Source organism: Lolium perenne, chromosome 3 (genome assembly GCF_019359855.2).
Source record: "Lolium perenne isolate Kyuss_39 chromosome 3, Kyuss_2.0, whole genome shotgun sequence".
In the NCBI taxonomy this organism is placed as follows: domain Eukaryota; kingdom Viridiplantae; phylum Streptophyta; class Magnoliopsida; order Poales; family Poaceae; genus Lolium; species Lolium perenne.
The window spans coordinates 206463956-206490553 of NC_067246.2; the positions used below are offsets into that span (position 1 = coordinate 206463956).

General features: G+C 50.7%; 1 protein-coding gene and 1 long non-coding RNA gene across 2 annotated transcripts; both read left to right on the top strand.

The window, feature by feature from the left end:
- The first annotated feature begins 7233 nt into the window (after positions 1–7233).
- Positions 7234–7918, top strand: LOC127339776 (uncharacterized). Its single transcript, XR_011754186.1, has 3 exons — positions 7234–7255; positions 7350–7478; positions 7555–7918. It is a non-coding gene; the product is annotated as an uncharacterized lncRNA (long non-coding RNA).
- A 13406-nt stretch (positions 7919–21324) lies between these two features.
- LOC127343168 (probable protein phosphatase 2C 8) lies at positions 21325–25766 on the top strand. The gene is made up of 3 exons (XM_051369284.2): positions 21325–22085; positions 24648–24753; positions 25111–25766. Exons 1-3 carry the CDS (start codon positions 21345–21347, stop codon positions 25443–25445), a joined length of 1182 nt encoding a protein of 393 aa, XP_051225244.1. The 5' UTR covers positions 21325–21344; the 3' UTR covers positions 25446–25766.
- The last annotated feature ends 832 nt before the right edge of the window (positions 25767–26598 follow it).

Consider the following 26598-nt stretch of genomic DNA (forward strand, 5'->3'; position numbering starts at 1 on the left):
CGTGATGAGATTCGGCATCCCACACAGCATAATCACAGATAATGGCACAAACTTCGCTCAAGGAGAGTTGAGGGATTATTGTGACACAATGGGGATTCGACTGGACCTTACATCTGTGGCTCATCCACAATCTAACGGTCAGGTTGAAAGGGCTAACGGTCTAATATTATCAGGAATTAAGCCGCGCCTTGAAGAACCGCTGCGACGAGCAGCTGGAGCTTGGGCTGACGAGTTGGAAGCTGTTTTGTGGAGTTTAAGAACTACCCCTAACAGATCAACAGGGTTTACCCCATTCTTCCTGGTATACGGATCCGAAGCCGTGCTTCCCTCCGACATCATCCACGATTCGCCGCGAGTTTCCGCCTACAATGAAGAAACAGCTGATGAGGCCAGACAGCTATCTGTGGACTTGATCGAGGAAGCTCGGAACTTAGCTGACCAGCGCTCCGCCATCTACCAGCAGAACCTCCGACGCTATCACAGCCGTCGAGTTCGGAATCACTCCTTCATGGCAGGAGACCTGGTCCCCCGCCTTCGACAGGTGAAAGACCATAAGCTGCAATCTCCATGGGAAGGACCCTTCGTCGTTAGCAAAGTGCTTCATAACGGGTCTTACTACCTTGTTGATTTCCGCGAGCTGAAGGATAGACCTGCTAATTGGCACCGGAAACGCAAGCGTGAGGATCCGGATGACATCTACGACGAGACAGATCGCCCTTGGAACATAGCACAGCTACGTCCTTTCTACACTTAGCATATTTTTTCCGAGTTACAAATTCTGTAATAGTTATACATGATCAATGAAATAAAGCTTATGGTTCACTCTTTGAGTCTTTTACCTCCTTTACTTGTTCATTTTAGATCGTGTATGTTTTTTCCGACTAAAACCGCAGAGCTGGATATTTCCGCCTAGGCGTGTATGAAAGTTGTGATTTCCAAAACCGTCCTTTAGGACGTAAGCTTAAGTTTTCTGATTAAGTTGTTATCTGTTGCGAACTCGTGGATTCCTAGTAGCGATTTCCGGCACCTATGCCTGGGGGCTTGTTTCCGCGGTTATGGACGGATTGCCATTGGGCTTCGTCGCCGCTGGCGAGCGTTTCCGGCTAAGGTTTTCCGGCTCGCGGAAGGCCAAGCGGGCAAGCCGGAAAACAACGAAGTCAGCACTTGCTTTCCGACATAAAACGAAACATGCACATAATATTAACGGATAGCAGGATAAGTGTTTCCGCCCCATGCATAATCGTTTCGTTCCTAGCTACTTAAGAATTTAAAGTCTTATTACAAACCCTCGCTGGGGCCAAAATGATGCATTGTTTTTCCCGCAGGAATAAAAAGTTTTCACTCCCCCTTAGCCGGAGAAGTCTTGCCCTCTGGATCCTTTTCCTTGGCGCCTTCGGCCGGAGAAGACACGTCTTCATCACTTTCTTTTTCTTCCGAAGCTGCAGTGCTGGTCTTGGGTTCTTCTTGGGGAGCGTCCTTGGAGCTGGTCCAGGTATATTGGGTTCTGGATTCCGCAGGTCGCGCCTTCGCGTCAAGCTCCTTTTGAAGCTCCGCTTCCAAGGGCTCGTCTGCAGGAAGAACGACCTTGTCGTAGAATTCCTCGTGCCGGATCCTGCGCGCGATACGGGTGTCGTAGCCGCTCACTGCATCCAGCAGCGCGTTGACATCCGCATCCGGAGGAACGCCCGTGGTCACCTGATCAAGATCAAGATCCAGATTATGTGCTAAGCACATAGTCAAGGCCATCGCAGCTGCGCCTCGGGCTGATGATGCTTGTAGATCCGTCACCAGCTCCGGAAGAATGTCCATCTTTCCAACAAGCTTGCGAACGTTGCAAGTGCGACTCCTCTTGATGGATAAGTTATAGCATATCTTGCGGGAGGCGGAGATGAGATCTTTGCAATCATCGCCTGCAAGTTGAAGAAGGTCATCCCGTGGGAACAAATTCCGGCGCTGTTCCGGATACCCAAGCGGCTCTGCATAAAGATAATCAGGATATAAGCATGCAATTTGAGCACAAAGTGAAAAGTCGGAGCAAACATCTAGACAAAGGTTTCAGCATCGTACCTAAGATGTTTTCGTTGAGCAAGTCCCAGTGATGCTCCGCGGTTTCCATATACTTCCGGAGTCCATTGAGCTCTTTTTGCTGCCTCTTGATGGTTTCGCTGTCAGCATTTTTCTTCAATATCATTTCGCCCTTTTCCCTGATGAGCTCGGAGTTTTTCTCCGCCAGCTGCTTCTCGGCCTGCTCCCTCTTTAGTTCCGCCTCCTTTAGCTTTGTTTCCAGATCTTGGTACGAGGAGCGCAGGTTCTCAAGTTCAGACGAAGCTGTAGCAAGGGAAGAGGATGCGCCTATAATAACATAAGTTAACAGCAAGTTCAAAGTCGGAATATGACTAACGACGAAAAAGGCGGAAACCAACCTTGGGCGTCCGCCAGTTGTTTAGTCAGTTCCGCATTCTCATCCTTCAGAGTCCGGATATTTTCCGCCTGATTCAGAGTAACGCGGCGCTGAAGGGCGATGTTCTTGTGCAGCTCATAGTGCAGCGCCTGCTGTTCCTGTAAGACATAGACAGAGCAGGAGTAAAAATTCCGCCTGTAACAGTGGTTTCCTCCAAAGCATTATTGCCGGAACTTTTCCGCCATAATGCTTGGGGGCTACTGATCCAATTCAAAAACCTTCCCGGAAGTAATCTTTCTCTAAGCATCTACGCGCTAACTATTTTTTGAGTTTCCGCCTACATGCTTGGGGGCTACTGGGGAGTACCTTTTGCTTGCAGACGAGCTTGTCGAGGAACTGGCCGACATTCTTCTTGAAATCCTGGATCTCCGATGTTCCGGCATCAGGTTTCCCCCAGGCGTTGTTCAGCATGGCGTTGAGTAGATCTTGTTCAAGCTCCCATTTCTCCGCCTCGGACAGCTTGTTGAAAAACTTGGTAGCATATGCCTTGGGGGTGGAAGTGGTGTCAGCCGGATCTCCAAAGTTCTTCGGAAAAACGACAATGTCGCCAGCACCTTCTCCAGCCTTCTCGGAAGAAGTGACTTCAGCTTCTCCTTGGCCTTGTTCTTCCGCGTCTTCTTGGGCAGGGCCTTTGGCCTTAGGATCTTCTCCGCCCACTTTCTCGCTGCTAACCGGAATTATTTCCGGTGGAGTGTTTGCGGCAGGAGGGGGAGATGGATCAGCCTGAGGAGGAGACGGCTGAGGAGTAGGGTGGGAGGCACTTGGCGGAACTGGTGTAGAAGGACCAACTGCCGGAGACTTTTTCATATATTTCGTGATAGGTTCTTGGCCGGAGGTCCGCGTGGCGGTGGTGCTCGGATTCCTGCAAACAAGTGAAAGGGGTTAAATAAGAGATAATTTCGCTAAGATAAAATTGCATCATGATCGGAAACTTACGGGGCGCCGGGGATGATGGGGCGCGAGCGCTGACCAGCTGTTGAAAGCATTCTCAGGCGCGCACGCTCCGCTTTCCTTGAGTCTAGCGGAGGTGGCTTTGTGGTCTTGGGCTTCTTGGCGGAGGCCTCGCCGCTAGCTCCGGCTTCAGAGCCGGAAGCCTTGGCGCGGGGACGCTTTGTAGGACGAGGGGCCGCCTTGCGGGGTGCCTGTTCCTCTTCCTCCTCATCGTCTTCCGGAGCCTCCTCCGCCGCGTCGCCGGTGACAGGGACACGAAGAATGGTGCGGAAGCTATCCTCCGCCAAAGTGTTGAGCTGGAAGGAATATGAATGAAAGTTAGAGTTAACATACAAAAACTTATGAAGTCTGAAGCAACGAAGAGAACAGAGCTTACCGGAGGACACTGGTCGTTTGTGTAGATGTCCTTTATCAGTTCCGGGACCTGTTGGCCCTTGGGAATCTTAACCAAAGTCTTGAACCTCCTCTTCAGAGAGTCGGCCGGAAGATCGTGGCGAGTAACCCGGAGGAGATCATCCGCCCCGGTATAAGCGCACATCAGGCGTGCGTTGTAGCGTAGAGGCTGGATTCTCCGGGAAAACCAGCTAAGTGTGAGCTGAGCTCCGGTCAGTCCGTCGTGGACTAGCCAGGAGATTCTCCGCGCTGCCTTCTCCAAGATAGGCGTTTGGGTGAGTGAAGGAACGAAGCTCCAGCTTGCGAGCTCTTCCGGAGGCTCGTTGGTGAACTGGGGCAGGCCTTGATGGACATCCGGAACTGCAGCGTTCTTCTCATAGAACCATCCGGCGTTCCAGTACCGGACGGATTCATGCGAGTCGTGGGGAGGATACATGCGGCTAGGGCGGAGCATGAACGTCATGCTCCCGCAGTTCACCATTGCTTTGTCCTTGGTTTCTTTCTTCACCCGGAAAAAGAATTGCCATAACTTGACATCTGGCCGGATCCCAAGGTGTCCTTCACAAAGAGTTACGAAGTTGGACAGGAGGAGATATGAGTTTGGGCAGATGTTGTGGGGCTGGAGCCCGTATGTGTTGAGGACGGAGAGAAAGAACTCCGAGCAGGGAAGTGAAAGTCCGCGTTCCACCCAAGCCTTGGTCATAACAATTTCTCCGGCTTCGGGCTTGGGGACATCGGAGTCACGTGTGAAACTCCAATGAGTGGAGATCATGCCCTCGTTCTGGAGCTCTCTAAGCTCCACATCAGTTGTTGCGCAGGGCCACCACTGACCCCGCTCTCCTTCACGGATCCGGGCCTTGGACGCCCTCTTGTTTTCCGCCTCCTGAACCTTTGCAGCCATCCTAGCTTGTCCCTCGAGTTCTTCTTGGAGCTCTTGGAGGGAGGGGATCCGGCTTGGAGCGGTGCTGGAAGATGCGGAAAACGGTTGAGCTAGTCTAATGTCGGAAACATATGGTGGCAGGAATGATATGGGATCCGGGCATATTGGTTCTATTTGATTGGGATCCGGGCTACTCGGAGAGCTACCAGTACAATGCGAAGAATCGAGTGGCATGCTTCCGGCTGCACCCATACAAAGTGTTTGAATACCCGGATCACCTAGTCTATCTTCTACACTAAGTCTATCTTCTACAAGGCCGGCGCACTTACCGCTAATGGCGCGGTGGCTCGACGGAGCTCCGATGAAGATGGGGTCGCCGGACTTGAAGAAAACCGACCCGCGTGACCACGAATCGGCGGCGGAGAGAAATTCCCGTTCAACCGTGGGAAACTTGGCGCGAGGGGAGTCTTGGTTTGGCGGTGCGCGAAGCTCACCGTGGCGAAGATCGCCGGAATCGAGATCCGTCGGGCGGCGCGGCGCGAGGAGGAAGACGAAGTGGTGAGGAGAGGTGAAAGAATGAGAAATTACCGAGCCGCGGGGTATTTATAGGCCGCACGCGGAGATTCGGGATTCGGATCCGACGGTGGAAACGGAACGGTCACACCGTTGGATGGATGACACGTGTTTTAGGTCAAGTGCGGTAAAACGACGTGGAGGTAACTTAACCATGCACTCCCGAAAATTCCGGCTAAAGATTTGCATCTGCGAAAATTTAGCGCGGGAAATGAGGAAGTTGTGCGCGGGAAAAGTGGAGCTTCCGTTGTTGTACGTGATCTATAGATGAAGGATTTCCGAAGGAATGAACCCGGAATCAAGTAAGAAGTTTTGAAGCTCTTCAAGATTCTCTTCGTTTCCGAGCTGTATGAAGTCGGAGGAATGATGAATCTCGGAGAACTTCGGGGGCTACTGTTGTGGGTATACTTTATGGGTATATCAACGGCATGGCCTAGATCCGGCAAGCCCGGGTGGCCCATAGTTGGTGGTGAGGCATGTGGCCCATCGGGCGGCCCGATTCTTGTAGATCCTGAAGGATGAAGTCCAGCCCAGGAACGAGGAGCCGGATCCTAACCGACCTACGAAGGAGGCCGGATCCGTTGAAGCCCATGAAGTATCCGGATCCAGCACGTACTTGGAGGAAGGCGGATCCTTGACGTACACGGCAAGACTTTGTACCGTAGTTAGGCAACTTGTATTCCGGCTAGGACTCTCCGTGTAAACCCTAGATCCGTGCGTCTATATAAGCCGGATCCCGGGAGCCCTAGAGGCACAACCACAACTCATTGTAACAACGCGAAAGCGCCCAGATAATTCCAGACAAGCAGCAGTAGGCCCTGTCATCGTGCAGGTGTTCCGAAGCTGGGTAACTCGCGTACCACCGTCCCGTGTGCACTCCGCCCTATGGCCCCTACTTCTTCTCCCCTCCGTGAGGATCCCTCCTCCGAGGTACCGTCGAATAGGCAACGACACCCGAGGACGCCGGCAACTCCAGAAACGACGACGATGACGGCGACTACATGATCTTCTACCGCCATTTCGGCATGTAGATCGTCGTGTTCTAGCTTTAGTTTATGTTCCCATATGGTCGAATTCAAATATATTACGAATTCGGCCTATATATGTACGATCTCGCTTATATATGTTAAATATCTCTAAATTTCGCTTATGTTTGAACGAATTTCGTCTTATTTTGTCTGAATTCACCGGCATTTGTCCAAAATTTTCATCTATCCTAAGCTCGTCACTAGAAAAATTAATGGACCTCCCTAGACCAAACTTGACATCCATCCAGTGCTAGCGCCGGATTTCGGCCAGGAAAGCCCAACGGCTGGAGCCTGGAGATGCTCTAAAACACACGACCACGTAATCCATTGTTTGGTTCGAGGAAGCTTTCGCGGGTCGACACTTGCCATACTCCACACTGAGCAACCGTGCTAGGTTTAGGGATCAGATTCGCTGGTTCTCATGTTCTCCTTGATTTTGTCTGCTTTCTGCTCCATCCGCACCGTATATAGTGTGCATCGATCCGACAATATTTGTTTCCGGGTTTTCTACATCCGTATCCTCTTCTGCAAAAAAGAAATGGAAATAAATGTAGCATTGCTTAGTTTCGTCCGTTTTCGCTTGGTTTTCCATCATGTAGTCCAAGTGAGGCCGGGTGACCGATCGATGGATCGATTAGGCATTTAGGCGTGCACTAGCACCTTAACCCATGATGTGGAAGACGAAAAGTTTGCGGTGCAATGTGTCCGGCGTGCATGACCACCGGCACCGCATTCGCCGCACAGCTCCTGCAGTCGCGCGCGTACGTCATGGCCCATGAACACGTCCACAGACCACAGTGTGTAGCTGTTCATTCGGTACGAACTCTAGACAGGTGTGTGGCCTGCACGCACGTACGTGCTCTGGCAGCTGGCCATTGCGATCTGTCAATCGATTCGAGCCGTCCCGGACGACGGTCTCCATCGTCACTAGTGACAAGTCCCAGGAGTTACCAGGAGGCGACGAGTCGTGTAAGTTCCAATCTTTTATGGTTCAAAGACATGACAAGTCCCACCTCCCCTTTATTTTATATCTGCAGCGCTTGACATCTAAACTATCTTGCAGGCGCTCAGGACGTTCTTCCAGACTGGAGAGAGGATCGCACTTCCGGAAGAGGAGCCACCTAGGCCGGGGCCGACTCCAGTGTGCCCATCGAGGGAAGCTTTCGCGGCCACATACTACGCACGGACTCCGGTAAGTCCTGTGCCTAACCAGTTCTCACCGCTTTCCTTTCCCATGTGTAAGATGCTAACTCTTGTCAAACATGTAGGGCACGGGAAGTTCGCGGAACCGACCCTCTCCTGATTCGTCGCGCGAGGGCACACCGATGCACCCCGGCCGCCATTCTCCCGGTGCTTCAGGGTTTTCACCTGCTGGCGATGGTTCAGGCCATGGTTCTACCTCGGTCCACCGCGACAAAGGCCGGATGCATGAATGGACGAGTACGGAACTTGGTTGGTTCCCCTGATCTTGGGTCCCCCTTAGCTAGGTGTCAAGCGGGTGTGCGTTGATCGTAAGTGCCATGTGTTGACGATGTATGATGATCGTGTGTGCTACATGCCACATATTTGTATCACGATGATGTTGTTGCTACGTTTGATATGATGACGATGATGATTATGTGCTGTGCAATATTTGTGATGCATTTCAATGTATATTACTGCTATTTTTGCTATGCGTGTTGTGCTGTGCTGGAAAATGGAGCGGAAAGCCAAATGGTATGGTCTGTGCCGACGGCATAGCCACCTGGATGTGCCAAATGGCGGCACAGGAAGGTAGGCGGCCAACTGGGCGGCGGCTAACTGCGACGCGGGCTGACGAGGCTGGGTCTACGGCTTGGCCGTCGGCACAGAAGCTGAACGGGGGACGCGTGGCAGGCTCTGGTTGTCTGAGCGAGGCGGCTGTGCCGACGGCCTGGCCGTCGGCACAGCAGATGGGCTGGGCTAACGGCCGTTTGGGCGTCGTGGGGCCCACGACGAAGGGGCCGACGGCAACTGTGCCGACGGCAACGTCCCACCGTCGGGCTACCTACTGTGCCGACGGCGAGGCAGGCTGTGCCGAGGCTACCTTGTGCCGACGGCAAGGTGCCGACGGTGGCCGTCGGCACAGGCGTGGGCCGACGGCGAGGCAGGCTGTGCCGACGGCCGCCGGCCGTCGGCCCCTCGGCGGGTTCCCGTAGTGACTGTGTGCGTGCCAACACGTGGACACACAAGATCGGTACCGCCTCTCTTCCAGTTGTCCAGACGGAGACATATTCCTATTCCAAAAGCTAATCTCTCAAGCATGCAATGCACGCACGTAACGCAACGTCTGTTGTGTGTGTGTACGTGCGAGCGCTTGCTCGGCGCGTGGCTTTGGATCGATCGATCGTGCGCTTGATCTGGAAACCTTTGATTTCACATCGTAGGGATGTATTGAGACGATCGACGCGAGCACGCACTATGGCTCAAGGCCTGGGTGTGACGATGAAGCTTGACTAGCTCTACTTGTACGTGCATGCGCTGTCAAGGCAGGGCAGGCGAAATGAAAGGCGTGTGTTGTGCGTACTTGTTGGCAAGTCCAGATCATGCATATGCATCAGTTGATGGGATCGACACCTGCCGAGAGTGGTACCGAATTCAGATCGGATTACGGATGCGTGTGGCGCGGGCAAGTCCAGTGCGTCCGGAGTTCTGCGGACATGCATGCATCTATCCATGCATCTATCCATGCTCGAGGTGGAACCTGTAAGAAACGCGTGTTGTTATATAGACGTATGGTTGCATGCCAATGACGTTTTGTGCAAGTAAAATTAACATAGAGAATAAATGGGGTTGCACAGCACACAGTTTTTTTTCGAAACGAAGACAAACCCGGTACTCCCTCGTTGCTAAAATGTAGTGCATTCATAAAAGAATTTATCAGCCGACGTAAAGTTTAACCAATTTTATGCAGAAAATATTGACTTGTTTTTTTTCTTTTACTTTACGAAAGAAATCCACATCATCAGTACAAATAATCTCATTTGTAGGCATAGTGGGACAACGGTCAGAGCCAGCAGCAAACCCGAAGCATGCGGGTATCATAACGTCGCTCCATACGGCGCGACAACAAAAGGGACCCTGCCTCGTAACCGAGCAGAGGTCAACTCGTCGATCCTGCAACGCATGACCAGATCTCCGTCGAGTGGTCACCGATGAAGGAGGTCCTCATGGTGGCCGAGCGACACAGGATCCTCGAGCACAATGCGCAAACCCGTGTCAAGGCCAACGCCCAAGAAACAACACGGGTCTCTCAGAACGAGGAGTTGCACCTGAGATGGGCGCTGCTGAAGGGGCAATGTCGCAAGGAAGCTCCGCCCTCACCAGCGGCGGTCGCGCACCGACAAATGAGCGAATCAAGGGCGTGTGTGCCCACAGACCGAGCATGTACGCAACATGCCAAGGGGAAGAACGGCGGCGAGGCTGCCTGTCACGTACCCCGACCAACGGCGAGTAGGATAAATTTCAGTATAAACTTGGTCGTTTTTATTCAACTTTATAATATATAATAAAATTTAAATAATTTTTTCAATCTATGTTCACTTATACTCATTTCTTCCTAACCGTTTAAATCTTGCCGCTGGCCAAACTCGCTCCTCAAAAGCGGCAACGCGTTCTAGCACCCCAATCGATCTATCCGACGGGACGTGGCTGGGATGCTAATCTTACCGAGGTGAAATTAATTTTCACCAAGCAGCCGCTCATATTAAAACCGCTGGACGACAAACAGTTCCTGTGGGTACCTGGTCACAGTGCGGAGCTGAACAGACCGCCGCAGCCATGCATGCTGCTCCGAGGATCCATCCATCACACCATCGGCCGCGGAATTCTAAAACCAGCGAACCGCTCGCACGCCGAGAAGAGGAATTTGGAGCCACGCCACGGCCAGGCAGGAACACTCCGAACCTGTACTGTTTACGAACCAGTACTGTGCATGGCGGCACACGTGGCACGTAACGCAGCGACTCGTGACTGTGATCGCACGACGGCCAGGCCTGGACAATGACGAGTGACGGGAAACGAGAAATGAGTGAGGGAGAGAGACCGGCGTGTCGTACCCAAGGCTAAACAGAGGAAGTGAGCACAGAGAGCTCGGCTGTCCCACAATGCGTTCCTGAGAAAAAATATTGAGTTCAGTTCTTCGTCCCAAATTTCCTCGATGTGGCTCGCTCGTGGCTCAGTAGTGTCCGGCATCTGAAACCTCTTTCCCCTACACAGGGTCGTTGCCGGGCATGTCCGACCTAAAGCAAAGCGCCGTGGCGAGTGTGGGCATGTGTGTCATTGACACAATAACCGCTTCATATTCTCACATTTTTCATCTTCATTTATTTTCCTCCGCGAATTTTACTTGTCGCTACTTTTTTCCACCCAAACCTCGCCGTGGATGCAACGCTCGCTCAACCCTCGCAGCAATGGCACCGAGAGATCCAAAGACAACAGTGAAGAAGGCGGCCGACAAGAAGTGTGCGAATCCACAAACCGCGCAAGGCATAGCCGCCGGAGATGAAGCCAAAATCGTGGTCACGAGAAGTTTGGGAGGCAGATGTGGTGCGTCACAAGTATAACACCGGCACGAAAAAGTTGACGTGTGGCCGCCCACATAAAGAAATCGGCGATCACCAATACGGTACACATAGGGGTGACCTGCGGCTGGTGAGGCAAGAGGAAGCACATGGAGCGTCACATTGAGCGCCTCCCAGTCCACGACGGGCTTCTTCAATGACAACGACACCACGACGCTGAGGTTCTCGCCGACGGCCTGGTAGACCGTTGGTTTGACCTACCTAGATCAGCGGCAGAAGCTGCTAAGTCCGCTATGACATCAACGTTGGTTTCGGCGAGTACATATGCAAGGACATTGCCTGGGAGGACAAATTTGATGCTGACAACGACGAATGAAGAGCTGCCGTGGACGACTCCAGACAACCCGTTCATAGAGCCTTCATTTGTTCCCAATGCGAGGTCCATGGTGAAAATTATGAACTATTCCTTTTTATGAGGACAGACTATATCTGTTCGGAAGACACCGCTAAAAATTAGACAATTTCAGTGGACAGTACGAAACTCGGCTAGAGATGCTCGACACGCATTTCTCCTCTTCCTTTCTCTCTCTTCGCTACAGTACCTTGAGAGTCTCATCTCACTCCCGAGCGCTCCTTCGATCCGACTCAATTTTGGCGGAGCCGCTGTATGGAGGAGAGAAGGATAGGTTGCCTAGAATGTACATAGTAGTTTAGGTTTTTGATATGGATATCCGGGCCTGGTACTCTAGGACAACCATTGATATGATATTTGGGTCTAAGGTTGTACCAGTAGTTTATTATAATCTTGTTATTAGGAGATAATAATGTAGCCAGGTCATGCTGTGGGCCATCTAGGGTTTTAATAGAGTCTGTTTGACTTGGGCCTGTCCAAGTCAAACTAGGTTAGGCCCAATAAGGGGGCCGGCCGGCCAGCTCTCCCTCTCATATAAGGAGATGGCACGGTTAGGGTTTAGGGTAGTTCAAGTTTAGTCTAAAAGATTAGGGTTTCCCTATTGCGTGTGATCACGTGTATCATCCCTCCGGGGGTACGGCGCTGCCGTTATCTATTATATCCGCTGCGAAGGTTCTTGTGTTCATCAAGGATTGTCTAGCTCTTGGTTTGAGGCGTATCGTTCATCGATCTGTTGCTTGCTGGATTCGTTCCCTCTTCTCCAGGCTGCGTTCATCGCGTTGTTGGGAGGAATTACTACCCCATGTTCTCGCTGTGAAAGATCGGGCATCAACTTAGGAGGATCCAGTGGGTCGCTCCCTTATCATGTGGTATCAGCTTTCTGGGTTGCTCACGGCGAGGTGTTGTTGATCGATCTCTTTGGTCGGTTTGCATCGGAGAAGATTAGCTCTAAGATCGGAGGAGTTTGGCTCTCGGTCGAAGGAGGTTGGTTGGAGGAAGTTTGGCGTTGTTTGGTGCAGTTTGGAGGTCATCCATGGCTGTTTCGGAGGTCAAAATCGCGAAAAATCGTGACCAGAATTGGGAAGAAGACGAAATTTCGCGACCAGGAAAAATCCGGTCTGGAATCCGGTCAACCGGGCCAGTGACCGGGCCGGCCGGCGTGGCATCCGGTCAACCGGGCGGCAAACCGGGAAGTTCGCAAAACTTCATCCGGTTTGGCCCCGGTACGACGCATCCGGTTGGCGCCCGGTCAACCGGGCCAGGAACCGGGCTGGCCGGTCTGGCGGCCGGTCTAACCGGGCCCTGGGCCGGGCTGGCTCAGACTGCTGCGGTTTTTCCTCCGGCGGTTTCTCCTGTTGCTGCGGTGGATTCTCCGGTGATGCTAGTTCATGCTGTTGATGATGTTCTTGATTCATTTGCAGACGATGTGCGTGGCATACGGTGTTTGCGTGGCACGAAGGCCGGTTATGTGTTCAATGATTACCTTGACATACGGAAGGGCGTACAACGTCATTTGTCCAAACTAAAGTGGTATTTACACCATGATGCGACTGTTGAGGAATATGAACATTGGGAAAGGAACATGGAATTGGGTTTCACTCGTTGTCGCCGATATGGAGGAAAGTTCACTGGTTATGATGCATATATTCTTGCTCACCGGCGTGTGGACGAAGAGTTGTATGCTTATTGGTGGGATGCGATTGACAGAGGTGAATTTGCTGAAACTTGGGAGGATTACAAAACTTTTCTTCGTAATGGTTTCGTGTTACCGTATATGGAGGATAGTGAGCAGTCGTCCCGAGTTGTACATGCAATAGAGGAAGTGGACAAGTGCGTAGTTCCTATTCAGGAGGTTGTTCCACTACCAACAGTCACTACAGTCGAGGTGACATCTTCAGAGGAGAGGAAACCTGGCTCTGATACCAAGAGCGCTACTGTGACTGTTGAGGCGGATGTACCATTGAGCGGGCTGAATATGCAACTCAAGAAGGTACAAGGTGATGCTTGCAAGACAGTTGACAAGGTTCAGCGGTGGAGTTTGTTTCAGACTCAGTGCATTATCAAGGGCAAAGCTTGCAAGTTGATGATTGATGGTGGTAGCTGTACTAATGGCATTAGCAAGGCGATGGTGGCAACATTGGGGTTGTCTACATGGTGTCTTCCTGAACCTAAACGTCTTAAGTGGTTGAATAGTTGTGGAATGCTGAAGATTACTCATAAGGTGCGTGTGCCATTTACAGTGGATGATTATGTTGATGAGATCGAGTGCGATGTGTTGCCATTGGAGGTGTGTGGATTGCTACTTGGGCGTCCTTGGCAGTATGATCGCAATGTGACACATGCTGGGCGAGCAAATACATATTCTTTTATGCATGGTGGCAAACAGCGGACTTTGAAGCCTATGGGTGATGATCATATCAAGTCCGATGTGGAGTTAGTGGTGCATAAAGAGAAGTTGCACAAGCCTAAAGTGCAACAAGAGGTGCATGATGTTCCGAGCATTGATGTTGGTGATGTTTCAGCCATGCCTGTAGATGACAAGCCAGTTCTTGTTGGTGACAAGCCGGATGAAGCTACACTTATTGTTGATGTGGATGTTGCAGCATGTGCTACAGTTCCAGTTTGTGTTGATGTCAGTACACAGACTGATGATGGGTGCGCTGATGGTGTTTCAGTGCATATGGCGCAGATGCGCGTGGGAGGAGTGGGAGGCGGGCGCGTCAGTGGAGACAGTGGGCAGCGGCACTTCCGTGCTAGGAGTACTGCAGTCCAGTTTTCTGCGACACCGCGGATACATCGAGTGAAAGTGCATGGAGCCCCCATGTGTGGTTTTGGTAATTAATGACAATCCCTATGGACTAATGTTTGCATTGAGTTATATTTGTAGGAGTTGTCCATAGGCAATGCTTGAACCATATGTTGGCTTCAAGGTTGTAATAAGAAGAAATTGATGAAGGATATCAAGTGTCAAGTATGTCTTGAAGATGAAGATGAAGTGAGCCCTCAAGTTATCTCAAGACATCAACATGATGAAGAATGAAGAAATGATGTGCAAGTTCAAGATGAGCCAACTCGAAGAGATCATATGCTTGAAGCTTGCCATCCATATGGTGTTCATGGATTTGAGAAGATGCGCCGAAGAAGAAGCTCTCCCATGGTGGATTATGGGGGGGCAATCTACAAGACTTCGTCAAGCAAGCACAATCAAGAAAGGCGTTCCATCTTGTTGCGGTCAAGACCATCATCATCAAGCTCAAGTGGAATGCGCAAGGTTAAGGTTTTCTCTTGATAGGGTTTCTTTCTCACCGGTCTTATGGTGTAGTTGGAGACCGGTTCTTAGTTTAGTTGCCGTACTATCAAGAGGGCTCTCGAGTGAGTAACTCGATCGTATCATTCGGAGAGAGCTCAAACCTTTGCATCCTTGCATCATCTTTCTTGGTTGTTATTTGGATCTTATCCATGTGATGTTTTAGAGCTTGTGCTTATTCTCATGACAAGCTCTAGTTCTTCGAAAACGGATTTCGCATAGATCACTTGTTGCGTTTTCGAGTTTGGTGATTTTCTCGGTTTCTCATGTTGAGGTGTTGCACCTCTAAAAATAATAGAAAATCACCCCCAGCTAGTTTCCATATTTTCACTTTTTGTTGGGTAGCTCTTGTCGTCCTCTTTCCAACAAAATTGGTTTCGTCTTAATCCGAGTTTCCAAACTCTAGATATTGTCTTTTGAAGTGTGTCTTCAATTTGGGTTTAAAAGAAAAAGAAAAGAAGAAAAGGAGAGAGAAGCCGGAGGCTTGGGCGGTACCGCCGGCCTGGCCACGGCCGGAGGCTCCGGCCATGGTACCGCCCAAGGTACCGGTGGCGGCGGGGCGGCTCAGTATACTAGCCAGGGGAGTTGGAGCCCTGGCCGGTACCTCGGCCGGTACCCAGGCCGGAGGCTCCGGCCTCCCCTCCCAGCCCGCGCGCCCCAGGCCTCTCCTGGCCAGCGCTGCTCGACCATGGCCGGTAGTACCGGCCCAACCTGGCCGGTACCTCCGGCCTCCCCCTCCCGCGCGCGCTCCGGCCTCCAACGGGCAGATTTTGGGGCCTCCTTTTATGCCCCCTCTCTCTCTTGTTTTATTAATCCCTGGCTCCTTCTTCTTCCACTTTTCTCTCAAGCTCACCACCATTGTTGTTGACTTTTTGTGAGCTTGATCTCTCTTTCCCCAACCAATGATTCTTGCATCTATTTGAGAGAAAGATTGAGGGGATCTAGATCCACACTTCGACCAAACCAAATCATCTCTTTGTGAGTGAATCTTTGGGATCTAGATCTTGGAGAATTTTGTGTTCTCCTCTTTGTTCTTCCTCTCTTATTCCCCCAATAGCTTTTGTAGCTTTGTTGGAATTTGAGAGAGAAGGATTTGAGCATCTTTGTGGTGTTCTTGCCATTGCATTTGATGCATCGGTTTGAGTTCTCCACGGTGATTCGTGGAGGTGAAAGCAAGAAGGTTGTTACTCTTGGGTTCTTGGAACCCTAGACGGATTCTAGGCCTTTGTGGCGGTTTGTTGGGAGCCTCCAATTAAGTTGTGGATGTGTGCCCCAACCTTTGTGTAAGGCCCGATTTCCGCCTCGAAGGAAATCCCTTAGTGGAACCGTGACCTAGGCCTTCGTGGCGAGGGTCACCGGAGATTTAGGTGAGGCGCCTTCGTGGCGTTCGGTGTGTGGTGTGAGTACCGCATCTTGGGGTGAGGCCTTTGTGGCGTTGGTGTGCATCGAGCAACCACACCTCAAGGTGAGCCTCTTGTGACGTTCGGGAGCACTAAGCAACCGCACCTCTCCACCGGAGATTAGCACTCGCAAGAGTGTGAACTCCGGGATAAATCATCGTCTCCCGCGTGCCTCGGTTATCTCTATACCCGAGCTCTTTACTTATGCACTTTACCTTGTGATAGCCATCGTGCTTGAAGTTATATATATCTTGCTATCACATACTTGCTTGTATTGCTTAGCATAAGTTGTTGGTGCACATAGGTGAACAATAGTATATAGGCTTTGGGCTTGACAAAGTAAACGCTAGTTTTATTCCGCATTTGTTAAGCCCATCTCGTAAAAGTTTTAAATCGCCTATTCACCCCCCCCCCCCCTCTAGGCGACATCCGTGTCCTTTCATCGAGGCAAGGATGGACGTGTGAGACATCTATGTGGCCCAGGAATTACACATCTTGTACAGGGTCATGTGCAGCGACACAAGGGTCCATCAAAACCTCGCAAGAAGAAGGAATTGGCGCCGAAGGCCAAACTCATGTGGAGAAGAAAGGAGGCGCCAAGTGCTGTATCAAGTCGAGAAGGCCGCGAGGGAGGATGTGGTGTGGAAGACAAGCAAGACTTGAGGACGGCGAGGACGTGTCATGTTCATATCACGTCACCTTTTTCCAGAAGACCCTCACGCGTTGGGGACAACGCTTCTTGAAGAAGGGGAGAGATGATATGGATATCCGGGCCTGGTACTCTAGGACAGCCATTGATATGATATTTGGGTCTAAGGTTGTACCAGTAGTTTATTATAATCTTGTTATTAGGAGATAATAATGTAGCCAGGTCATGCTGTGGGCCATCTAGGGTTTTAATAGAGTCTGTTTGACTTGGGCCTGTCCAAGTCGAACTAGGTTAGGCCCAATAAGGGGGCCGGCCAGCCAGCTCTCCCTCTCATATAAGGAGATGGCACAGTTAGGGTTTAGGGTAGTTCAAGTTTAGTCTAAAAGATTAGGGTTTCCCTATTGCGTGTGATCACGTGTATCATCCCTCCGGGGGTACGGTGCTGCCGTTATCTATTATATCCGCTGCGAAGGTTCTTGTGTTCATCAAGGATTGTCTAGCTCTTGGTTTGAGGCGTATCGTTCATCGATCTGTTGCTTGCTGGATTCTTTCCCTCTTCTCCAGGCTGCGTTCATCGCGTTGTTGGGAGGAATTACTACCCCAGGTTCTCGCTGTGAAAGATCGGGCATCAACTTAGGAGGATCCAGTTGGTCGCTCCCTTATCAGTTTTCTTCTTGTAGGTTGTATGGATTTATGCCGGTGTGGCTTCCTGCCGTGTGTCCAGAGGTTTGGGTGGCCGGAGTTCTCGAGCAGCTCTGGCCGGCCAGCGGCGGCGACTCCTCCCTTTGTGGTGCTCCAATGGTCGGAGACAAAAGCAGGTGGGGAGTCCTCTTCCGCGCCTCCAATCAATAAGCTCGGTGGAGCTCGACTTCGAACCGATCCCGTCAGATCTGGACGTTGCGGTGGCGGGCAGAGATCGACGACGGCAAGATCTGGAGCTCCTAGGGTCGTCCTTGAAGCTTCTCTCGGCGAAGAGAATCAACATCGGCTTGGTGGCGCCGTTGCTCCGGTTGGCCAAGGTCGCCCCGCGGAGCTTGCTGCTCCAGCGCGCGGTTCTTCTTCCTCTAGGCCAGTGAGCCAGAGCGGAGGATCTTCTTCAACCTCGGCGCGGCGCGATGCTCATCGTTGATCCCGCCCCAAGTGGTCTCGTCCCCGGCGGCAAGGTCGACGGCCGTTGCATCGAGGTTCAGCAGCCGCTGGTGGAGAAGGACTCGGTCGTTTTTCAAGTTTTTTGTTAGGGTTCTTTTTGGGAAAAGGTAGGACTTGCTTGTAATTTCAAGTTATTTCAAGTTTCTCTCTCTGTAACTTGTATCCACCAACTGAAATAAAGAACTTCACGACGCAGGTCACTGGAACATTAGACCTATCCTTGCTACTATACAGGCATCCTCAACTTTCCATCGTAGCAGGGTAGCCCATATCAACAGGTGTTATAATATAAAGGCACATCATCAAGCAAATCTAGCGCTTAGAATTCAGAAGAGGACTCTACTTGTTACTCCCTCCGTCCACAAATAAGTGGACATTTAGCCTTTTAAGAAATCCACAAATAAGTGTACATCTAGACTTCTTGGTATATTTTTTACGTTTAGACCCCTAGTGCATGCCTTGATCTCAGCTCCCATTAATTAATTTTGGTTTCTCAATGTTGTTTTATTGGGTACTAGCATGCACACCATTTATTAGCGCCTAAATCAAAGCAACTTCTTGATTAATGAGCAGATTGATTGAAGGAATGAGGATCTTTTTTACAAAAAAAAATTAAAGTCTCTTGAAAACCGCGTGCGTCCACTTATTTGTGGACGGAGGGAGTAGGTGCCTTTCTTCGGACACATGTCTTTGTCCGGGTAGAGATGTTCTCTCCTTGTTAAGTGTGAGTCCGTTCACACTCCTCTCTGTAAAGTGTTGTTAGTTGTAATAAAATCTTTACATGTTCAAAAAAAAAAAAAATGAAGCTCAACCCCGGTTCAAGGAAAAACATGAGGGGAGCTCTGTCTAGCGAGACTAGCCATGAGTGACTAGACACTACCTCAAAAAAATTATGAGTGAGTAGACACGCGGGCGTCGTTAACGGCCGAGGTATCCACGTCGCGCACGCGGGCCCCGCCGCACAGGACCCTGGAAGCATGGGCGCGCAGGCTAGGAGCTGCACCTGGACCCCTTCCGCACCCCGACGCCGTCGACACGCGTCCACCGCCACGCTCCAAATATCGCAGCCCATACTACGTATTTCCCTCCTCCACCCCAGCAACCGCCCACAGACCCGACGACCGCTTCGCCGTCCGCTCGCTACCTGCCCCTCCATCTCCATCCCTACCGCCCAAAGCAGCCCGGTTTCCCGAATCCGGCGGACACCGCCGAGGCCAGAGCGAGGGCGCGCACCCTAAAATTCTCGCCTGTTTCGTGCAAAACTATCGGTCAGGTCAGGTGCTCTCGTGTTATTTCTCCGGCCAGTCGTATGTGCGCCATCATCAGAATCACGCCATTGCAATCCCCGCGATTCCGCACAGTGCAGCAGTGCACTCGGACAGCGACGCGACCCAACCGGCTCCGTCCTAGGTGATCATTCCCGGTCGTTGCGTGCATGATCCGCTGCATTATTATTGCGGCTTCTTTCACCACAAGCCGATAATGCACGAGGAATGTAACTCATCGACAATGGTCCAGGTAGTACACACCTATGTACTCTATCCCGTGGTGGCCAAGGACGCAAATAATTTGAGCTAGCTAGGACAAGCTCAAAAATTCCAAAATACAAGTATACGATTCTAACGCAATCAGCTGGTACAATAAAATACAAACACACATATTCGAATACAGGTATAACCTAGAAACATAACAATAGTGGGACAATGGCAAAGCTCTACTTTTTTTTAGAACACAGTACAACGCAAACGCTCACAAACACGCACGTACAAACACCCCTATGAACGCACGCACGCACACCCTACCCCTATGAGCACCAACGAGGAACTGAGCAGGCATATCTTGAGGTTGACGAAGTCACCACTGGCGCCTCACGGCATAATTAGACTAAGAATTAGGTATCGCAAAAAAAAAGTTATTTCTTTTCCGAGGGAAGGCGATGGTGGCTAGCTTTATTAAACTTAGACAATCGCTACAAAATCTAGAAAGGTTTGCAAGCAAAATGGACATTGGGGGCTTATCGTCACAATTACAACAGATTTTGTCTATGAAACCGTTCCTAGCTACCTCATGTGCCACCTTGTTTGTCTCCCTCAAACAATGCATGAATTCAAACTTTCCAAACTGAGATGTAAAGTAAAACAATCCGCAAAAATCGTAGACACTCCATTCTACATTTATTGCCCACCCGAGCAGTAGCTAATGACTTCAGTTGAGCACAATTCATCATCAATTGCGTTACAGCATAATGAGCTCGCGCAAATGCTATTCTTCATTCCTACAATATTAGATCAAGTCCTAGTTTTACTTTCCAAATCGATTTTGGGCGATGTTCACTAAAACAAGTATATCTTTCTCACACGGAGACTACGTCCCTTCAAAGTATAACTAGCCAAATTATTAAAAAAAAACATGTTTAACTTAAATATTTTGCCACAAATCAAGGTGGGACAGCTACCCTATCTTTGTTTAGTTGGAGCTCCGCCTAGCTGCTACCCTTTAACCAAGCAAATTTTGTCTTTCGGTGTACACAAAATGAAGTTTATTTTTCGGCACGCGGCAACATAATAATGTGCAGAGTTAAACCAAAACAAGCTGAACTAAGACACAAAGGGAAGATAGTGTCAAAAAAAAGACACAAAGGGAAAATTGCACTTGGATTAAAAATTTGCACAAATCTAAGGTAACTAACAACATGGCAACATGACAGTATGTGATTCGGTAATGCAAAGTTGATTATAGAAGCTTTGTGAATTGACAAGATTGTGAGCAATCTTTTGGCCTGAAATTATGAGTCTCCAAATAGATCAGTATCGAAAACATATATGCATACAATGTTGTTACCTACAGCTACTGTTAGTGGTATTTAAATTGGGGCGCCATCATTGCCGAGTTTTGTGCAATCTTTTGGCAGGAAAATTTTGATCGCCGAAAATAAATAAATAGGAGATAAATATTGAAAATACATGTACGCTGGTGTTGCCCACTCGTGCTCTAGTTATTTAATCGTGGCGCCATTATTATCAACTATGAAGACAACTTATTCAGTGATGGCCATCAAAAGTTCAGCCTGAGACAGCTTGTGTGTCAGTGTGCGTGTGCGTATACCAGTTTCCTCCCTATCAGTCAATATAGGACGACATGCCCCCACACCCGTCTCCCCTCTCTCCTCCACGTAAACCCCTCCGCCTTTCCATCCAGGTCCCACGCGTTACCTAAAAGCGCCAAACGGCACACCCTTCCCTAGACCCTGTCCACTGTACACCGCTAACTCCACAGAACGGCCGGACCCACACGCCAGGGTCAGAAGCTCGACCTCAGGGTCCACGTGAGCCGCGCGCACCACGCCGCTGCTCGAGTCCCGAGGCGCATCGCGCCCGCCACGCGCCCGCCGCCGGCCCATCGCCGCCGTCCACGTCCAGCCCCGCGAGATCCACGTCCGGATACGCCTCCCGCCCTCGCTGTCGCGCATCCGGGCCATCGCCGCCCCATCCGACGGCACCGCCGCCTCCGCCCACCGTTTCCCCGCGGGTATTAAAGCCGCTGCGCGAGGCCACGTCCCGAGTTCCTTCTTTTTGTTGGGTTTCGTTCGTGTGGGGTGAGATGAGCAGCGAGACGGCGAGTCATGCGCGGGAGCAGCTCCTCGCCGGCGAGAGGAGGCTGGTGACGGTGGCCCGCACGGCAAGGCGGCGCCGGCTGGAGCTCCGCAGGCTCGGGCGCACGGTGTCTTCCGCGGCGGAGGACGAGGGAGCGAAGCGGGTGCGCCCGGCGCCGGACGGCGGCTCGGAGGAGGACACGACTGACTCGGTGAGGGTGGCGCCGGGGGATGGTATGGGTGTGGCGTGCGTGTCGCACGGCGCGGTGTCGGTGATCGGGCGCCGGCGGGAGATGGAGGACGCGGTGGCCGTCGCGCCGCCCTTCCTGGCCGAGAAGGCGGCGGCGGAGGGGAGCGGCGACGCTGAGAACGGGCAGGAGGGCTTCTTCGCGGTGTACGACGGGCACGGCGGGTCCCGCGTGGCGGAGGCGTGCAGGGAGCGGATGCACGTGGTGCTGGCGGAGGAGGTGCGGCGGCTCCGTCGCCGCGTGGGCAGCGAATGGCAGGGCGGGGCCTCGGACGACGACGGCGCGCGGTGGAAGGAGGCCATGGCGGCGTGCTTCGCGCGGGTGGACGGCGAGGTGGGCGCGGACGACGACGACACGGACGCCGCAAGCGAGCAGACGGTGGGCTCCACGGCCGTCGTCGCCGTGGTTGGCCCGCGCCGCATCGTGGTGGCCAACTGCGGCGACTCCCGCGCCGTGCTCTCCCGCGGCGGCGCGCCCGTGCCGCTCTCCTCCGACCACAAGGTAACAATATCGATCACCATCATGAAGTAAAGATTTAACCTTAAACCATGGCGTACGTAGATCCGCGGTAATCTAGATTTGGGAGCGGGCCGGTTGCGAGTTAGGGACGCCGGAAACACAAACACGTCGCCGTCATGGCGCCATGTTTTTCCACGAGATCTTTTCCGGCCCGGGGGGCAGGTGTCGCGCGCGCGCCCGCGGGCTCCATCGTCCTGCCCCTCGCGCCGCACCAACCTCTGCTTTTCTGGCTGCGTGGCCGTGTCGAAACAGGGACGTTTCGTGTGTTCCATTCCATTCCTTGCGAGATCTGGTCGAGCTGGGTGCGAGAGGCCACGTCACCTTGTCACGTTGTGCCCGCCAGTCCGACGGAACCTTCCGACCTCCCTGCCTGGGTCGTTAAGGAAAAGAATTCTGCTAGGCTGTGGGCGCTAATGGCGCCGAGAACCGGCGGGCGCGACACGTAGATGGCGTGCGTGCCCATGGTTGCCAAATGTGCATCCGTGGAATTTGGCAGGCGCGAAGTTGGTTTGGCACCAAACGGGCTTCATGCTCTGGCCCGTACCTCTGTCTGTGGTTGGGGTTGTGCCGTGCGCCTCAACAAATGTGTGAGGCACCAGGCACGGCTGCTTTTCTTGCCCTGGAAATGTCATCAACCTATTATCTACAGATGATGCTGGCTTTCTCTGGAAATGTCATCAACCTATTATCTACAGATGATGATGGCTTTCTTGTGCAGTGAGAATTTAGTTCAGCTCACCCACATCGGTTTAACAAAATTTGGGACAAGTTAGCTAGCTTATAAGTACACTACCCCTGAGAATTCCTATACTCAACGGTTGCTTATGGTCGAGAAAAGATGTACTTATATATGTTTCTGCGTCTTGTGCTTGCTTGCACTTGCACTTATGCCTGACTCTGTAGCTAAGGTGTAAAGTGGTATCTCACAAAACCTCACATCTAGCTCAGTTTGTGTTTTCTACTTCAAAATTTGAGGTCAAATTTTGTGCTCCCTCTGGCTCAAATCAATCGGTGCACCCGTATACAGTATACTATGTCCAGTACAAGTGTAATCCCGAGCCGCGTCAATTAGTTTGGGCCGAAGGGAGTAGTAGAAATCACAAAAAAAGAACGACGTGTGGGACTTTGATGCGATCCGGCTCGCATCTCTATTCGCAGCGTTTACAGAGTTATGACCAAGTCAGAGTCCTTGGCCATCAAGGGTAATGATATGAACTCTGCAATGAGACCATGTGTCTAAACCCCGTGTCAGATCTCAAAGATCTGTTGCCAACACACACACTGCGGGCTAAAGACTAACATTCTATGCCATTTCTTTCTAAGTTTGTCTAGTAATGCTATACGGGCATTGATTGTGGGGTTAAACATCCCAGTGCGCCATGCAGGGACGGCGACAGGGGTATTCTTGTGTATGCAGCTGAATACCGAAGATTTTGACAAAACCTTAGAATTTCCTCATAAATCAGGGAAAAATTTGGCAAATACATGAGGATTTTGGCAAAATGAATACACAGGTTGAAAATGAATACCCAGCACTTCATCTCTGGCGCCGCAACTGGCGCCATGTACCATTTTCTGCAACATATGTGAAAGTTCAGTACATGTAGTTTAGTGCTACCTCCGTTCCAGAATATAAGCATAGCTTTCTAAAAAGGCTTATATTTCGGAATGGAGGTAATACGAGGTTGAGGTGGGGGCATTGGCAAGAGCGGCGTATTATAGATACTATCGAAACTGAGAAAATAACTTGCTTTAGATGCGGATCTGTCAAGTCATATCAAGTAGTATGATGGTTGCTTGTCCAAGTATTGCCAGCCTGCTGCTTTAAGCATTGCCATTAGTCGGCCATTTGTTTCCCCAGTCATTGGGGGGGACCAAGGTACAGCGTGTGATGCTTACTGTAACGAAGCAGGATGCAGAAGAGATTTTCTGCGTGATTCGGCGCAGATGGAAATAGTTGATGCAAGGTAGAGGTATACGATTCAAAACGCTGGGCACAACTTTTGAACATGTGAGCCTGTAAGGATCATTTTGGTTGACAAAAACATGAATTCGTAGTTATATTGATCAACCTCGTTTGGATTTGTCTATTAAAGATGGAAGGTGCTAGCAGTATGCAATGGCACTCAAGTGATTTGGGGGAGGTTGGTGACAGACAGTTGTCCTATCTGGTACTCTGGCAATACTTGAAGAGTCGAAATTTCTCGTCTGATATGGCTTGATATATCCGCAACTAGAACATCTTGTTTCCTCATGCGCAGATAGTTGATTTGTCGCTCTTCCTTTAGATATCCGCCTCAACTTCATTCATTCGAACGTGCCCTTGTAGCAACTTTATACAAAATCATCATTGCTCATTATTCTGAACTGCAAGTTCCTATATCTTTGTTGTGTCTATTGTCTGTCCATGCAAACACATTATTGAATTCGTCATTGCTGGGGTAACTTCCTTTTGTACAGTTTCCCTTTTCTGTAACTCCAGCTTTGTACGCCAGTAATGTCTGTTTGCTTTAGTGACTTCCTCTTCTTTTTCGCGCTTCCCAGCCAGACCGACCTGATGAGCTGGAAAGAGTAGAAGCAGCTGGTGGCAGGGTCATTAACTGGAACGGATACCGTATCCTGGGAGTGCTTGCGACTTCTAGGTCAATCGGTACGATGCTGCATCATCTTGCTCAGTACAGTTTCCTTGTTGGTAGAGATGCACAAGATTTATATTCCTAGCTGAGATATATAGTGTTTTTTTAGAAGATATTAACAATGTGAGATGCGTTGGTAATAACAACACAATTGATGCTAGCTGAGAGTGGAAGAGCATGGTCTATCACTGTTCTGCAAGAACTCTGTAATTTTGTATTCTGCGGCACCCAGTGAAACCAAGCTAGATACAAGTCTTTGTAATGGCCACTAGTGTAGTAACAACTCCACCAGGATGATGCATTAGACATAAACTCACAAATTGCTTACTGTTCTGAATCGATCACTGAATTCCTTATTGTTATCATTTCAGGAGACTATTACCTGAAACCATATGTGATAGCGGAGCCAGAGGTTACCATCATGGACCGGACAGACAAAGACGAGTTCCTTATATTGGCAAGCGACGGTCTGTGGGACGTCATGTCCAACGACATTGCCTGCAAGATCGCGAGGAATTGCCTAAGTGGGCGTGCGGCTTCCAAGTACCCCGAGTCCGTCTCTGGGAGCACGGCGGCCGACGCCGCGGCACTGCTTGTCGAGCTCGCCATCTCGCGCGGCAGCAAGGACAACATCAGCGTCGTTGTGGTGGAGTTGCGACGACTGAAGAGTAGGATGGGAGCGGTGATCAAAGAGAACCGCAGGTAGTACTAGTAGCAGTAATGTAGAAGTGGCCGGCTGTCACAATATTCAAGCATGGTAACAGGAAAAAAAGAAAGAAAGAAAGAATTAACAGCTGAGTTCGTGGGGATGGTGTAGCTAGAACGGCTCAGGGACGTTGTGACTGCTGTTGAGTTGAGTGCGCTATTTGCAGCCGTGCTGTTTTATTGCGTTGTGTTGGTTCTTTGTAGTTCTATGCTGACATTCAGGGCGAAGCAGCAGGAAGCATAAGCTGCATTCGTCAGTTCTGATCATTAGTTTTGCCTCAAACGGCTGGAGTCTGATTATCAGTTGCAAACTTTGCCTGAACTAGTGGTCAGCCGATGGCATGTGAGATAATTGTGCTTGGGTCTTCATTGTCAAGCAGTTCATGATTGAGACAGAGTGGTAGGACGATCAACTCTAGAGCCCTGGGAGTATACAGAATCGATGGATCCATTCACTGATACCGGGCTCGCTGTCCTGCTTGGGTCTTCATTGTCAAGCAGTTCATGATTGAGACAGAGTGGTAGGACGATCAACTCTAGAGCCCTGGGAGTATACATAATCGATGGATCCATTCACTGATACCCGGGCTCGCTGTCCTGCTTGGGTCTTCATTGTCAAGCAGTTCATGATTGAGACAGAGTGGTAGGACGATCAACTCTAGAGCCCTGGGAGTATACAGAATCGATGGATCCATTCACTGATACCCGGGCTGCTGTTGGACAGCGCGCCCGCGAAGACGGGAACTAGATTTTGGTTTAACATGAGAATCACCATACATGAGGTTCAGGCATTTTTCTGGTTATGAGTTGATTTAACTTCCTTATGGTGAACTTCATAACCAACACTTCTGTAAAGAGGAACCAAAATCATAATGTACATTATGTTTTTTGGCAATAGAATTGCACGAACAGTCCAGAAGCAAACAGAGTTCCGACTGATGAACAGAGATGATTAGAAGTTCAGAAATCCTCTGCACTATTTACCAGAAATTTGTCTGGCAATTCAAAAACTGAAAAAGAACCACAAAAAACAGTACTGTAGTTTCAGCATGTGTGTATTTCTTCGGATTACTAGTTACTGTACTAACCAGTCACAGTGAGCCTAATACCAGCAATCCATGATCTCCATCCGTTCGCCAGCACGTAGTGAAATT

What these genes read in the sequence shown, in the direction of transcription:
- LOC127343168 (XM_051369284.2), top strand. Translation starts at nt 21,345, where the DNA reads ATGAGCAGCGAGACGGCGAGTCATGCGCGGGAGCAGCTCCTCGCCGGC. An exon ending in CGCTCTCCTCCGACCACAAG is followed by an intron (nt 22,086 to 24,647) that starts GTAACAATATCG and finishes CGCGCTTCCCAG; the next exon opens with CCAGACCGACCTGATGAGCT. An exon ending in TGCGACTTCTAGGTCAATCG is followed by an intron (nt 24,754 to 25,110) that starts GTACGATGCTGC and finishes TTATCATTTCAG; the next exon opens with GAGACTATTACCTGAAACCA.